The 13,615-nt window shown below is 38.8% G+C and overlaps 2 protein-coding genes across 3 annotated transcripts in view; one reads left to right on the forward strand and one right to left on the reverse strand.

Annotated features, from left to right (window-relative positions):
• Positions 1-2,509, reverse strand: part of Ncapg (non-SMC condensin I complex subunit G) — a 44,438-nt gene extending 41,929 nt beyond the window's left edge. Inside the window, exons 1-3 of one of the 2 annotated variants that reach the window (XM_047567461.1) lie at positions 2,006-2,509; positions 745-948; positions 66-294 (exon numbers count right to left, since the gene is read on the reverse strand). In XM_047567461.1, coding sequence (XP_047423417.1) covers positions 66-294; positions 745-948; positions 2,006-2,116 — 544 coding nt within the window. In that variant the 5' untranslated portion in view covers positions 2,117-2,509. Of the gene's footprint in view, positions 1-65; positions 295-744; positions 949-1,265; positions 1,399-2,005 lie in introns of those variants that run through there. The other variant, XM_047567462.1, reaches the window with a different exon arrangement.
• Dcaf16 (DDB1 and CUL4 associated factor 16) lies at positions 2,370-13,333 on the forward strand. The gene is made up of 3 exons (XM_047567463.1): positions 2,370-2,539; positions 9,067-9,178; positions 9,514-13,333. The coding sequence occupies exon 3, from the start codon at positions 10,115-10,117 to the stop codon at positions 10,763-10,765; it is 651 nt and encodes a 216-aa protein (XP_047423419.1). The 5' UTR covers positions 2,370-2,539; positions 9,067-9,178; positions 9,514-10,114; the 3' UTR covers positions 10,766-13,333.
• Positions 13,334-13,615: the final 282 nt, after the last annotated feature.

Below are 13,615 nucleotides of genomic sequence, written 5' to 3' on the forward strand. Positions count from 1 at the left end.
ATTACAATTGCTGCAAAATTAACAAAATCAATAAAAACTGAAAAGATGTAGGAAGTTAGACATACCATTAACCACAGGGCATTCATCATCCTTGGGATCCTGAAGTCGTGAAAGAGCCAGAACTGCCTGTATTCTCACATTTGGAATTTTATCCTTCAATCTAATAAGCATGGCTTCATTAATTTTATCAAACAAATCATCATCAATCTGGGCATTTTCCGGCATGCTTCCCAAAAGCTTGTTTATGAGCTGGCATACTCTAAATCTGACTGCACTGCTGTTTGCTTCATGAGACTAAAACAAAGACAAATATTCCTAGTCAACAGTCCATTCCTAATTCTCAATACCATTTGGACTCTATATGTTCAGAATTCCAGGATTGACAACAAAAATTCATTATTTGCTAAGAAACTACAAATGCATTTTTATATAACTATATATATTATATACTGTCTTGAACAGTCTGAAAAAAGTATTTACTAAATTACAAGTTATTATCTTTGTATGAACTCGCAAAATAGAAAACTCACTGAAAACAAATGTGAGAACTGGTTGAAAGAGATCATTAAAACTTGGTGCTGAAGTTATTTTTAAAGTCCACCTTTGAATCTTAACCATAGTTAACATTTCCTATAAAATATACTCATTCACAGGTATATTCTCAATCACCAGATATTTCACTTATACAAAATTTAAAGTAAAAGTTTCTACATTACTTCCCCAAAGTGCTAGTTTTCATAGTACCTTTAAGAGAAAAGTAAACAAAAAATTTAAAATGCCACCATCTTCCTCTTCCTCATCATCTTCCAAATCGGATTGGTGAAATGAAGTCACAAACTTTGCTGCAAATTCTATTACCCTTTCCACGGCTGGCTCGCGTTTGTAGACCAGCATAGCATATTTAAGGTAATGAACGAACTCCTCATGAAAAACTGTTTTATCATCCATCTGAAAGACAAAGGAAACCTCTCATAAACTGCACTGATAAAAATCCTTTAACCTGGGCTGGGGAGATAGCTCAGTTGGTAGAGTGCTTGTCTTGCAAGCACAAGGCCCTGGGTTCAATCCCCAACACCGCAAAAAAAAAAAAAAAAAAAAAAAAAAAATCCTTTAACCTAACATTACCCTAATACTGCGAGAGCACTAGTCAAAACTCGAACTAAAAAAACTGGTAAACTCAGTTATCCAAAAGAGCAAAAATAAGGAAATAAGTCTGCAGGAACTTCTCTCCAGACTGTAACTTGCACCTCGCAGAAGGTACACACCAGCATGACTTTTCACAATGAAAGAATTCTTAGATTTTCTTTAAATGCTCCTGCATTTTCATCATGCGTTTAGTGTCGCTGTAGTACAACATGCTTCTTCATGAACAACTCACAACCAACACTGGCTTTTACAGTCATCATATTTAGCCCTTCCTAACACCCGGAAATTTCTCAGAGGTATCACTTTCACTTTCCATCGCATCTCCTCTTTAAAGCCCTGTTACCCGTCCTTTCAATTTTTCTCCGACATCAGGATACCTTATCTCCCCCAAATCCATTGTCCCTTTCTTCCCTGGCTCCATCCGAAACTCACAGTACAGGAAGGGCTAAGTTCTGGTGACTAATGTGGCGCTTTGGCGGCTGGATTCTCACTTGGCGGTGGCGGGAGGTTGGGGCTTTTCTGCGAAACGACAGCGGAGCCACCTGCCCACTCTGAGGGCTAACACTCGGTGCCTAGTGGCCTGGCAGCCGCTAAACCCGCGCTCCAAGTTCACTGGCAGGCTCAGGATTAACGGTCCACACCGCCCTGGAGACCGCGGGGGAGAAGGGAAGGGTTGGTGCGGAAAAGCAAGGGCGGGTCTCCGTGTGGACAGCGCCCCGGCGACCTCGGGAGAGCGACGCTGAACAGGCCTGGAGGCAGGATGCGCCAGTGCTGAAGGGACACTGGAGGCCCTGGGGGAGGCTGGGCCGAGAAGGCGAGGCGCGGCGCCAAGGCGCTGGCCGCTGGGAGGGCAGCTTACCGTGCCGTAGGTGCGACTCAGCGCCACCACAAGCTTCGCCTGGTTCTGGTGCGGCTGCTGTGCCAGCCGAAAGGCTTCCTTAATCGGCAGCAGCCTCTTCTCCGCTCCCATGGCGCCTCGATGACTGTCGTCCGCCCCGATGCCCAGTAGTCCAGCCTCCCAGCCTCCCGCAGGTCGGCCTCTGAGCGTCCGGGGTGTGGTTACCGCCAGAGCGTTCAAATAACTCCCGCGGGAGGAGGAAACACCGCGAGAACGCCGCAGCGGTAAGGAGGCGTGAGCGGGAAGAGAGAAGTCCACCCACTTCGAGCCCCGCCTGGGCGCATGCGCCTTTGTTGTGTTTTTCCCACACCGCCCCGCGCCCGTTTTCCCGGTAGGAAGTGGCGTTTTTAAGGAGGCGTTGGCTCGACCGGAAGTGGTGCCGTCAGGGAGATCAAGCGGGGCACCCAGGCGACGTTCGGGACGGGGCTGGTGGCGCTAGGCGTTAGCGGACTCGCGTCTGGGCGTGAGGCGAGAAAGCCGAAAGGATCCGCCACGGTGAGAACAGGGAGTCAGGCGAGGGAACCGTCTCCGCTCCTGCGGCGGGGGGAACACCCCAGGAGGGTTGAGTGTGGAGAGGCGGAGGAGGGACCTGGCCTTAGCGAAGCCCGGGCTGCGACCCGCACGCTCCGAGGAGCGAGGCGTCCCGAGTTCTCCTGATACGGACGCACTGCGGCCCTTGTCCAGCCCTCGGTCCTGGCCGGCCTAGGGCACCTGGCAGGTGCCGCTGGGGATGGAGGCTGGGACCCTGCGAGGAGCTGCAAGCCCGGTGTAGACGCGCTGCCGCTGGTTCTGGGCGTGCCGGCTTCCCGGGCATCCTTCACCGACCTGCAGGAGGACCGTGTAGTAAACAAAGGAGAACGCAGGGAAGGGAAAGGTCTTCAGGGTCGTGGTTAAGAGAAGGATGTCTTTAATCCTTTAATCTCAAATAAAAAACGAGTACCTTTGTTGGGGCACAGGCACACCTCTCCAGAATATGCCACTACGAAGTACTTACTGGGTGTATTGCTGGTTGCTTATTCCGAGACCCTGCAAACCCAGGATTCGTTCTTAAAGCTGACTTTTTGTAAAGCATACACATTTAAATACTAAAAAGTAAATCACCCTTTACTACGACTTCAGTAAAGTATCTGTGTGAGGAAGAGGGCTGCCCCCGGACAGTTTTTATTACTGGAAAACTATCTGCATGACATGACAGCCTTTATTCCCTGCACATTATTCCCTGTACATGACTCTCCCCATCCTTCCATAGCTTATGGCACCACCTTCTTCCCCAGAAACCCTCAATCCCTATTCCTTTCTGTAATTCAGGATGCTTCAGTCATCTGATCCTTCTAGTCTCAATGTTTTGTTAGTCTTCTGTGCTTTTGTACATTATTAAATGTGCTTTTTTTTTTCTGTTAGTGTCTTTTACCAATTCCTAACCCAACCAAAGAACCTAGGAGGATGGAAAGAAACATTTCTCTCCTACACCTCAGTACCCAGTGCCAGATGAAGAAATAGAACATTACAAAGTTGCCTGTACAGCTTTAGAATCAGCTGGCCAGAAATAACAGATGTTTTTGAATTTACTGTTAACTTTGATCACAAATTTTTATAGAGTAACCATATGAGTAAATATCACTGAATGAATAGACTGTAGGATTTGCATATTTTAACTATTGTATGAATAATCATAAGTGCTACGGGCTTTTTTCAATCTATTAGTTTTGAAGTTTATTCATACTGATAATGTTAATAGTAACATATTTTATTGGCTCTTATCATGTGCCAAAGACGATTAAATCCTTACAAAAAACCCTCTAAGGTAATTTCAGTCTCCCTTTAAGATGATGAAACCAAGGGACAGACAAACTGCCAAAGAATTATTCATGTCCCTAATTCCTGAAACTTTGAGGTATCCAAATGCCAGTTAAGTGAGTTGCCTGTAGTTTTGATATTAACATGATGGCTAATTTTAGGAAAGGAAAGAGAGGTGTTCAAATTAATCAGAGTAAAAGCATAGAGGCCTAAGAATTCACAGAATATAAGAATAGCATTTATAATCTCAGTATAACTAAAAGGCAGAATACCTGGAAAGCTGTGGTGAAAGAGAAACCTAGAAAAGGCATTAATTTTTTTAACCAGATATATTCAATTTTATTTCAACATGTAATCAGTAGAAATGATTGAACTCATTTACTTTTTTCTAAATCTTTGAAATTGGGTGTTATTTTATGGTAACCACATTTCAGGCGCTTACTAGGTCCATGAGGCTAGTGGTCCACAGGGCTACTGGTTATGGTACTGGAGAGTACAGAACTTTTCTATACTTTGAGAACTACTGCACGTACCATGTTTTTAACATAATGTTAACTGGTAAACTAAAAATTAGGACAAACTAATATCTGGCGACATTTTACTTATTTTGATGACTTTAATTGTTCCCCTCTCTTTATGTTTGGGTCCTTGCTACCTCTTATTTTGTAAAGTTTCTAATTGTATTATTTCTTTACTACATTTTACTTGACTATTTCACCACCAGTGAGAGACTTCATAACATTCGTTACTGAAGGATTAGACATCTGGCCACCAGAGGTCAGCCTAACTATATTTTCTTTTTCTTTTGTTTTTGTTTGTTTGTTTGTTTTTTTAATGATTAATGCCATGTTTTGTTAAGTATTTTTTTAATATCATAATCTGAAATTTTCTCTTAAAGCTGCTAGATTAAATTTAAACATCATAGTCTCACTGCTCTAAAGTTTACATGGTTCTTGACTTGCTGTTAGTGCTGTGGAAAAGAACAAATAATAACTATGGGAATTTCTTCCTGTCCTTGGTAAACTTAATTTGGCTAAAAAATAACAAACAAACAGTTTTGGAGGAGGAAAAGTGTATTTTGCACTCACCGTTTTCAGTTGACTTCAAAATCTTGGCCCAAGGTGAAGCAGAGCATCAAGGCAGAATGGCATGACAAAGGAACGCAGTTTAGGAAATAATAATCAGGAAGCACAGATCTCAGCTCACTGACAACAAAATTATAAATCCCAAAGTCATATCCCTAGTGAACCCCTTCCTCCAGCCACACTCTTCCTACCTTCCTACAATTACTTCCCAGTTAATCTATATGAGTGGGTTAACACACTGATAATGTTAAGGCTCTTATAACCCAATCATTTCATCTCTAAATTTTCTTGTGTTGTCTTACATGAGCTTTTGGGGGGACACTTCGAATCAACCATAACATTCTGCCCCTGGCCCCCAAAAGCTCCTGCGCTCTTAATGCAAAATGCGTTTAGTCTGTTTTTAAGAGTCTTAATGGTTCCATAGTCTTAACAGTTCCATTTCCCAAAAGTCCAAGTCCAAAGTCTCCTCTAAAACTCAAGGCAAACTCTCAGTATGAACCCCAGTAAAAGTCAGAAGCAAATTCCATACGTCTAATGTATGATGGCATAGCATAAACAATATGGAAAAATTTCGTACATGGACTGTTAAGGATAACAGTGATGGACTCACTGTTAGGTCTAGAATTTACGTATGCCTTTACATAGACTTTTTGCTGATTTCAAAAGTGGAGTAACCCTTTTTTCAGAATGCTTTGACTAACAACTGAAGTATATCCAAATAATTTTATAGATACAATCTGGTTGGAATGAAAATAATAACAATATAAGAACATAGAATAATTAAAAGCCAATACCTTCTCATCTCAATAAAATAAAGACAGCAGTATGTGACAGATTTGAATATTATTTTCAGATTGAACTAGGTAATAATATATAGATTTTAAAGGATTTACACCCAGTGACTCAGGAAGCTGAGACAAGAGGATCACAAGTTCAAAGCCATCCTCAGCAACTTAGCAAGGCCGTAAGCAACTTGATGAGACCCTGTCTCAATGAAAAATAAAACGGGCTGGGGATGTGACTTGGTGGTAAAACATACCTGGGATTAATTCCCAGTACCCAAAAAAAAAAAAAAAAGTGTTTACTTACATGTTTCTCACAGTTATAAGGAGTTGCCTTTGTTTTGCTATAATATCATCTTTGTTGATTCTGCTTCTTAGAATTGTTTCATTTGTCTCTTGTATACCATATTACTAGATCACCAAAATATAATTTGGAGATTTTTCTCTCTCAGGAATAAAACAACATACTTCTGTGGTTATTTACTTTATACCCTAGTCATTCTGTCATTGATTTTATTTTAATTTTTCTGATACAGGATCTCACTGAATTGCTGAGGATTTTGTGACTGTCCTCAAACTTGGGAGCCTCCTGCCTTAGCCTTCTGGATTGTTGGAATTACAGGAGTGCGCCACTCTTCCTGACTTTCATTGATTCTTTCAAACACATTTATTGGGCTCTTAATAAATGCTAGACACTGTGCTTAGAACTGCAATATATAAAAAGAAAATTATGACCAGAAGCCACACCATATGACCATGTTAACACAACTCAGTGTATTTGAAACTGGAGATACTGACGTTTATCTTAGATACTACCCCTTCAGATTGATATAAATGAGATCTTGATAATGTTTTTTGATTTTCTTTCACTTAGGACTATACCCTTAAAGTCCATGTGTGTTACTACATGTACTTCTAGTTATGTATATTTCTAATGTGCTTCTACCACATTTTACATATCCTCTCTAGTGACGAAAACTTAAATTTAATTCCTTATCACTAATAAAACTTCAGAATATATCATAATACTTGTTGGTCTTATGGAGAATTTCTTTGCTATGTACCCAGAAGTAGAGTTACTGGATCATGAGATGTACAATTAATTTGGCTAAGTATTACTGCCAGATTGCTTTTCAGAATGGTTACCCCAGTATACAATCCCACCAGCAGTGCCAGTTTCTATAGGGAACATTCTAACACTTGGCATTATCTAGCCTTCTAATTTTCACCAGCTGATAGCATAATGTTATCATATGGTTAATCCATCTGGATTTTCTCTTCTGTTAATTGGATATTCTTGCCTTTTGCCCATTTTTTAATTGAATTTGCTACTGTTCCCCACCCCCCTTTTCTTTCTTTGCAGTACTAGAAATCAGACCCAGGACCTCATGTATGCTAGACAAGCTCTCTACCACTGAGCTCTGAGCTGTAGCCTAGCCCATGAAATTGCTGCCTTTTAAAAAAATTAAAGTTGTGGTTAATGTTGTCTTTGATATCTTTAGTTCACTCCAGGTATTATTGATTCTGATGTGATTGAATTAATCATTTTTTGGTTCTGTGCTCTATATTTTTTTGTTTTTGTTTTCCCTGACTATGTTAGCTTTATGTCACCATGACCAAAATACCTGACAACTTAAAAGAGGAAAGTTGTTTTTTTGTTTTTTGGGTGTTTTTTTGTTTTTTGGTGGGAGGGGAAGCTTATGGTTTCAGTCTGTAGTTGGCTGGCACCCTTTCTTTGGGCCTAACGTGAGGCAGAACATTATGGCAGAAGGATATAGCAGAAGGAAGTTCCTCAATTCATGGCAATCAGGAAGCAGAGAGGGACAGAGAGAAAGGGCCAGAAACAAGATATAGTCTCCATGGCATGCCCCATTGAACTACTTCAACCCTGTCCCACCTGCCTGCCGTTTTCATCCTCTCCCAGGAGTCCATTCAGTTACTGATGGATGAATACACTGATGAGATCAGAGCCCTCATGATCCAGTCAAGAAGGCCACCTCTGAGCATTGCTACACAAGCAACCAAGCCTTCAATATAAGCTTTTGGTAGACTTTCCAGATACAACCATAACACTAGCCTTCAGTCACAAAAATATCCTCTTCCGTTATATTTGATTAACTATATTGTTTTACCATCCTCACTTAGGTCTTTATCCTCCTAAGTACTTGGCATTATATAGGTATACAGTGTTATTTTTCTTCATATGAATCAGTGGTCCAGTAAATGTGGTAAAATCTTCTGTTTCCCCCTTGAATTTATGTGCCACCCATTTTTCCTACAGTATTCCCAAATTATGTGTGACTCTGTTTCAGAGCTCTGTTCTGTTTTATTGGACTGTCTGATCTTATGTTGATTTCATCCTATTTTAATTTCTCGGGTTTTTATAATCAATAGTTTGAAGATTAAGAACACCCTTTACTAGCAGAACGTTCTATAGTGTTGAGAAAAGGGATCAGGGAGGGATGAGGGTAAACGGCGAAGTACTGGGGACCAAATTAGAGCAAATTATATTCTGTGCTTTTGTAGTTAGGGCAAATGAATCCTAATGTTATATATAACTAAAAAGAACTAATTAAAAAAAAGAAAAAAAGAACACCCTTTACTCTTCTCTTTAAGTAATTGATTTGGCCATGTGTGGAATTTTATTCTTTCCATATAAACATTGACATTCATTTATAGAGTTCCTTAAAATTTTGTTTAAAGTTGTATAAATTAAAGTAGGTATATTTGTAGCATTCATTTATTTCATCTATCCAAGAGCATAGGATGTTTCTATGTCTTACTAGTTCTTACGTCTTTTATAAATTTGGGGACATTTTTGTCTTGTTTTTCCTACTGTGAAATGTACTACATAATACATTTTCAAGTCAGTGTTGCTGGTATTGAAATTAAGAGTGTAAATTAATAGTTTTATCCTTTTTTACCAATTCCTGCAACTGTCATTTATTTATAACATTGACTAGCATTTTCAGTACCATGTCAGACAGTATCATTCATTATAGTCATATTCTTACCTAATTTCACTTTAAAAGAAATATATCGTATCTTATTTGGGATCATATTTGCTTTAAAGTTTTTGGCAAATAAACCTTACCAAATCTTTTTTCCCTTTATTTTTGGAAACCTAAATCTATAAATTTCCTAAAGTTGAACTATTCTTACTTTCCTGGAAAAGCTCTGCTTGCATAAACATTCTTTTTCTTTCCTTAATGTACTGTTAGATTATGTTGAGTAATGAGTTTTTGCAAATGCATTGAGCCTGTGCCCTTTATATTTCATATGTGTCTAGATTTGAAGTTGTTTATTCTCATAAAAGGAACTGGTCAATTTTCATGCTGTTTTTCTTTTCCTGCAACAGAAAGATTGTTCGTATGACTCAGTCTCTGAGATCACAGCAAGAATTCCAACATCGAGCAGCTCTATCACCAGGACAGGCCCTCTAAAACTAATTCTAACAAGCACATCTAAAGGTAAAGAGATAAACTATCAATGTGGACTTTGGGGCATAAGGAATCTGCTTTTACAGAAGTAATTTTCTATGTGAGAACTGCATCCTTAAAAACAAACTGGACCTGTTGTGTACCAACAAAGTATTAAAATGTCCCCAAGCTCTTTCCTAATTTTGTGATTATAAGAGTAGTCCCAATAGGAAAATCTGCCTAAGCCTACGAGGTAGAAAGGAGAAAATCAACATGGTTGCTTGCTTAGCATCCATTTTCTTGGATATCTATAACGTTAGATGGGCAGTAATATTACCTAGTGCCTTCAGGCTTTAATATCATGTCTCTAGTTTTCTCATTCACAGGTTAAGCCTACTTTTCCAGATAGTCCAACCACTAAGTCACGAGTTTCCAAGGTCATTTTCCCTCACCTGTGGAAAACTTTGGATCCCTACCAGATGTCCTCAACAACTCATCCCATCGTACCCACTCTACATAAGTTGCCATCCCAACGAACAACCAAGATAACTGCTGAGCTTCTTTTTATTACCAAATAGGTAAAATATCACTGCCAACAAAACAGTGAACATAGTGTCTCTTGAGATTATCACTACCTGTTGAAACTACACCAAGAAAGTCAGCATGCTTAGGTGAGGACCCTTCTCTTCTTGGGTTGTCAGGATTTGAAGGAGACACTCTGACCTGTGCCACTGGTAAGTGACTAACAATTTTACAAACTGAACTGGTCCTGAGGACTAAGGTGTCTCCTTGTAAATGAAGAATATACAACATAATCTTGAAGAATTGCACAGTGATGTGGGCCAGAGGCATACTTTGAGTGTATAATGGACTGAAAAATTAATCTTGGTGGAAAGTTTTTTCATATCTTGCTTCTGTTTGCCAGTGTTAGTCAGTATTGTGCTGATTTAGATTGTTGACCTTTTTCTGGTTCCTTACTTTTTTCCAATGGGTCCCAGAAATCCCTCTCCTGACCCCTTGTCAGAATCAGAAAGTGAAGAAGAAGAAAACATTAGTTACCTAAATGAGAGTTCTGGAGAAGAGTGGGATTCCTCAGAAGAAGAGGACCCCAAGGTGCCCAACCTAACACCTCTCGAGAGTCTTGCCTGGCAGGTTAAGTGCCTTTTAAAATATTCTACAACTTGGAAACCTTTAGATCCTAATTCCTGGTTATATCACGCTAAACTCTTGGATCCAAGCACACCAGTTCATATACTTCGAGAGGTAGGTCTCAGGCTTTCACATTGTTCCCATTGTGTCCCCAAACTGGAACCAATTCCTGAATGGCCCCCTTTAGCCTCTTGTGGAGTCCCACCTTTTCAAAAGCCCCTTACAAGTTTTAGCCGGCTTTCTAGAGATCATGCCTCTTTAAATGGAGCACTGCAGTTTGCCACCAAACAGTTAAGCCGAACTTTGAGCAGAGCTACTCCCATACCTGAATACTTAAAACAGATTCCTAATTCATGTGTTTCTGGTTGTTGTTGTGGCTGGCTAACTAAAACAGTTAAGGAAACCACCCGTACCGAACCCATCAACACTACTTATTCTTACACTGACTTCCAAAAGGCAGTTAACAGACTCCTTACTGCTTCCTTATAAAGATCACTATTCACCCTGATTTCTCTGATGTTACTAATTAAGGTGGGGGGTCCAAACTAGGCCATGTCCTGACAAGCTAACATACCACAGGTCCTGTAATTCAGATATACAAAATGTGTGTTGTAAGTATGCCCTATGACAAACCCTATGTGAGAACTTCAATGAAGAATTAATTAAAAGAAAAAATATATAAAAAGCTAAGTTGAATATTCTTCATAATCAGTATTCACCCTACTCCATTTTGCTCTGCCTGCCTGAATGTACTTTAACTAGATATCTAGTTTTTTTTTTTATTTTAATTGTCGTTGGGCCTTTGTTTTATTTATTTTTATGTGGTGCTGAGAATCGAACCCAGTACTTAGCACATGCAGGCAAGTGCTCTACCACTGAGCCACAGCTCAACCCATAGATATCTGGTTATTAATGGAAAGGAAAAAGTATACCATCACTCTTGTTACTGAATTAATGGTGGTTTACTTTTTCTATCACCCTTTTGTTACTGAATCAACAAAACAGACTGGCAGGACTCAACCATCAGAAAACAAGAAATTAGCTACCTCCACTAAAATCTGAGTATGGTCTTCTGGACATTCATTTCTAGAGCAGTAGTTATTGTAAAGTGAGTAATTACACAAATGAAAATGATAGGAATGTGGATTTCTCTCTCACCTTTTATAGATATACCTACATGTGACACCTTTTTGGTGTTCCTGTTTCTTACAGGAAATGCAATTTCAAAACTAACCTATAATACTCTAAACCTATGAAGGTATCTGCAATTACAACTTGAATATTGTGTATCATGGGCTTCTACCAGGCTATCTCTGGCTAAATTGGCCCATAAGATCATCTCTTGAGTTTAGACAAACTCCTGTTCTATAGGTAATGTGTTTCCTGATCTTAGCACGCAGGCTTTGTCATGAGCAAGTAAAATACATTCAAAAAGATGAAAAGGATTAAGAGAGAATATACTTTCATTATTAACTGCTAAAGGATAAAAATATTTCAACTGTATTACTTTTCCTGGAGCAGAAATTTATGTACTTTCACATCTATTACAAACATTTAAAAAATCCTTCTGCTATTCATGAATCAGCCTAACACATCTGAAATTAAGAGTTTTAGCAACATTTTTTTAAGTAGATTAACTTTTCTTCTGGCTGAATAAGGAAGAATATATGCCTTTGTAAATGAGTCTGCTATGTTTATTTAAATGAGCCAAAACATAGAAATCAACATAAAATAAAATGCATGAGACTTCAGTTTTTGACATATCCTACAATAAAAAGTGAAATTTGTGTGTCATTCTGGATAACTGGACATCTAAAGGGAATCATAAAACAGATTGTTAAAAATGTATCATATATCCTCTTTATTTTAGTTTTGCTTTTTCTTGTTCTCCGTAATTGCTGTTACAAGATTGAATCAAAAGAAACAGTGATGCAATCCCAAATTCTGTAAATATATAACAAGATGAGAGCGAGGAATGTATATAACCTAATAATTATTTCCACTGAGTTTTAGTTGTCCTGTCGTAAGGGAAAAAAGAAAGGTATTATAGTAAGTAGGAAAAAAAAAATTTGCTCATGGAAATTATTGACCTGGAACAATATCATACTGTTAATATAACTGAATGTATCATAAACTGTTCCTTTGTAGATGTTCTGTGAAATTGATTTTTAAAATGTTCCGAAACCTTTTTTTTTTTTTTTTTTTAGGGGTAAAGGTGGGAGGAGGTAGGAAAGAGGTCTGAAAATTAAAATATGTTGTTTATGTATCCATAACATGTTCCTCTATGTGTGTGTGTCTGTGTGTGTCTGTGTGTGTGTGTGTGTGTAAAAGTGCCTTGCTTATGAATGCAGTTTTGCTATTCACTCCAAAAGGAAACCTTTCTCCAGTTTGGCAGCTGAATAAACTAACAGCTTTGTACATGCGGAACAGAGTATGGTCATTTATCCTTATCATCAACAAATGAAATAGATCCTGCTTTGCATAAGGCATATTCAACATTAAATAAGTATCGAATGGAGTTAGTAGACAGGCTTATATATATCTCCGTAGTATCTGACAAGAGGTGTCTTGGCGTCTTTAGAGAAAAAAACGCATTTGAAGAGGAAAACATTGAACCTAGACCCAAAATGGAACCCATTTGTCTCTTTATTTTAAGTAATCCCAATTTGTACAAAATAATAAGTACCTGAATAAGCCTTAAGCCTTTGCTTTCTTTTGTGTGCCAGAGATTTGGTGTTGGAGATGAATGTACCACTTTTACATTCTCCCTATGTGGGCCCTGGTTAAATGTAGTCACCGTAATTAGGATAAAGACAGACAAATCTATCACTCTTTATAGAAATAGTTATTAAAGAAGTGAGGAAACAGGATTTCTAAACTAGTGGATGTTAAATAAGTTATTTAAAGGTGTTTTCTCAGTGCAGAGGCAGCCTTTTTGTTGAAGTAATCCAGATACCTTGAACTTAGTCTTTTAGTCCCATCTGCTTCCTAAGAAAAGGAAAAACAATTCATGCATGGCAGGAGGCAGACAGATCGGTAGGTCCTCTCCAGGGGATTTTCCTCATGGAGATCCTGTCATGCCCACACCTATCCATCTAAACATTTTTCTCTTAGGAAAACTGTTTGGATATTAGATTGTTAAAGTAGCTAAGGATCTTAGAAGTCACTTGGTTTATTTTCTTACTGATGCATAAATTGCCTTATATGTTTGATAACTAGCTTTCTACTTTTTGTTCCATTGTTACAGAATGAAATGTCTTTTAGAGCATTCCATTCATTTTTAAATATCTATGAGAAATTTAGTGACTGATCCAATAGTATGAAGGTGTACCTACTATG

The sequence above is a fragment of the Sciurus carolinensis genome, chromosome 10 (assembly GCF_902686445.1).
Source record: "Sciurus carolinensis chromosome 10, mSciCar1.2, whole genome shotgun sequence".
NCBI lineage: Eukaryota > Metazoa > Chordata > Mammalia > Rodentia > Sciuridae > Sciurus > Sciurus carolinensis.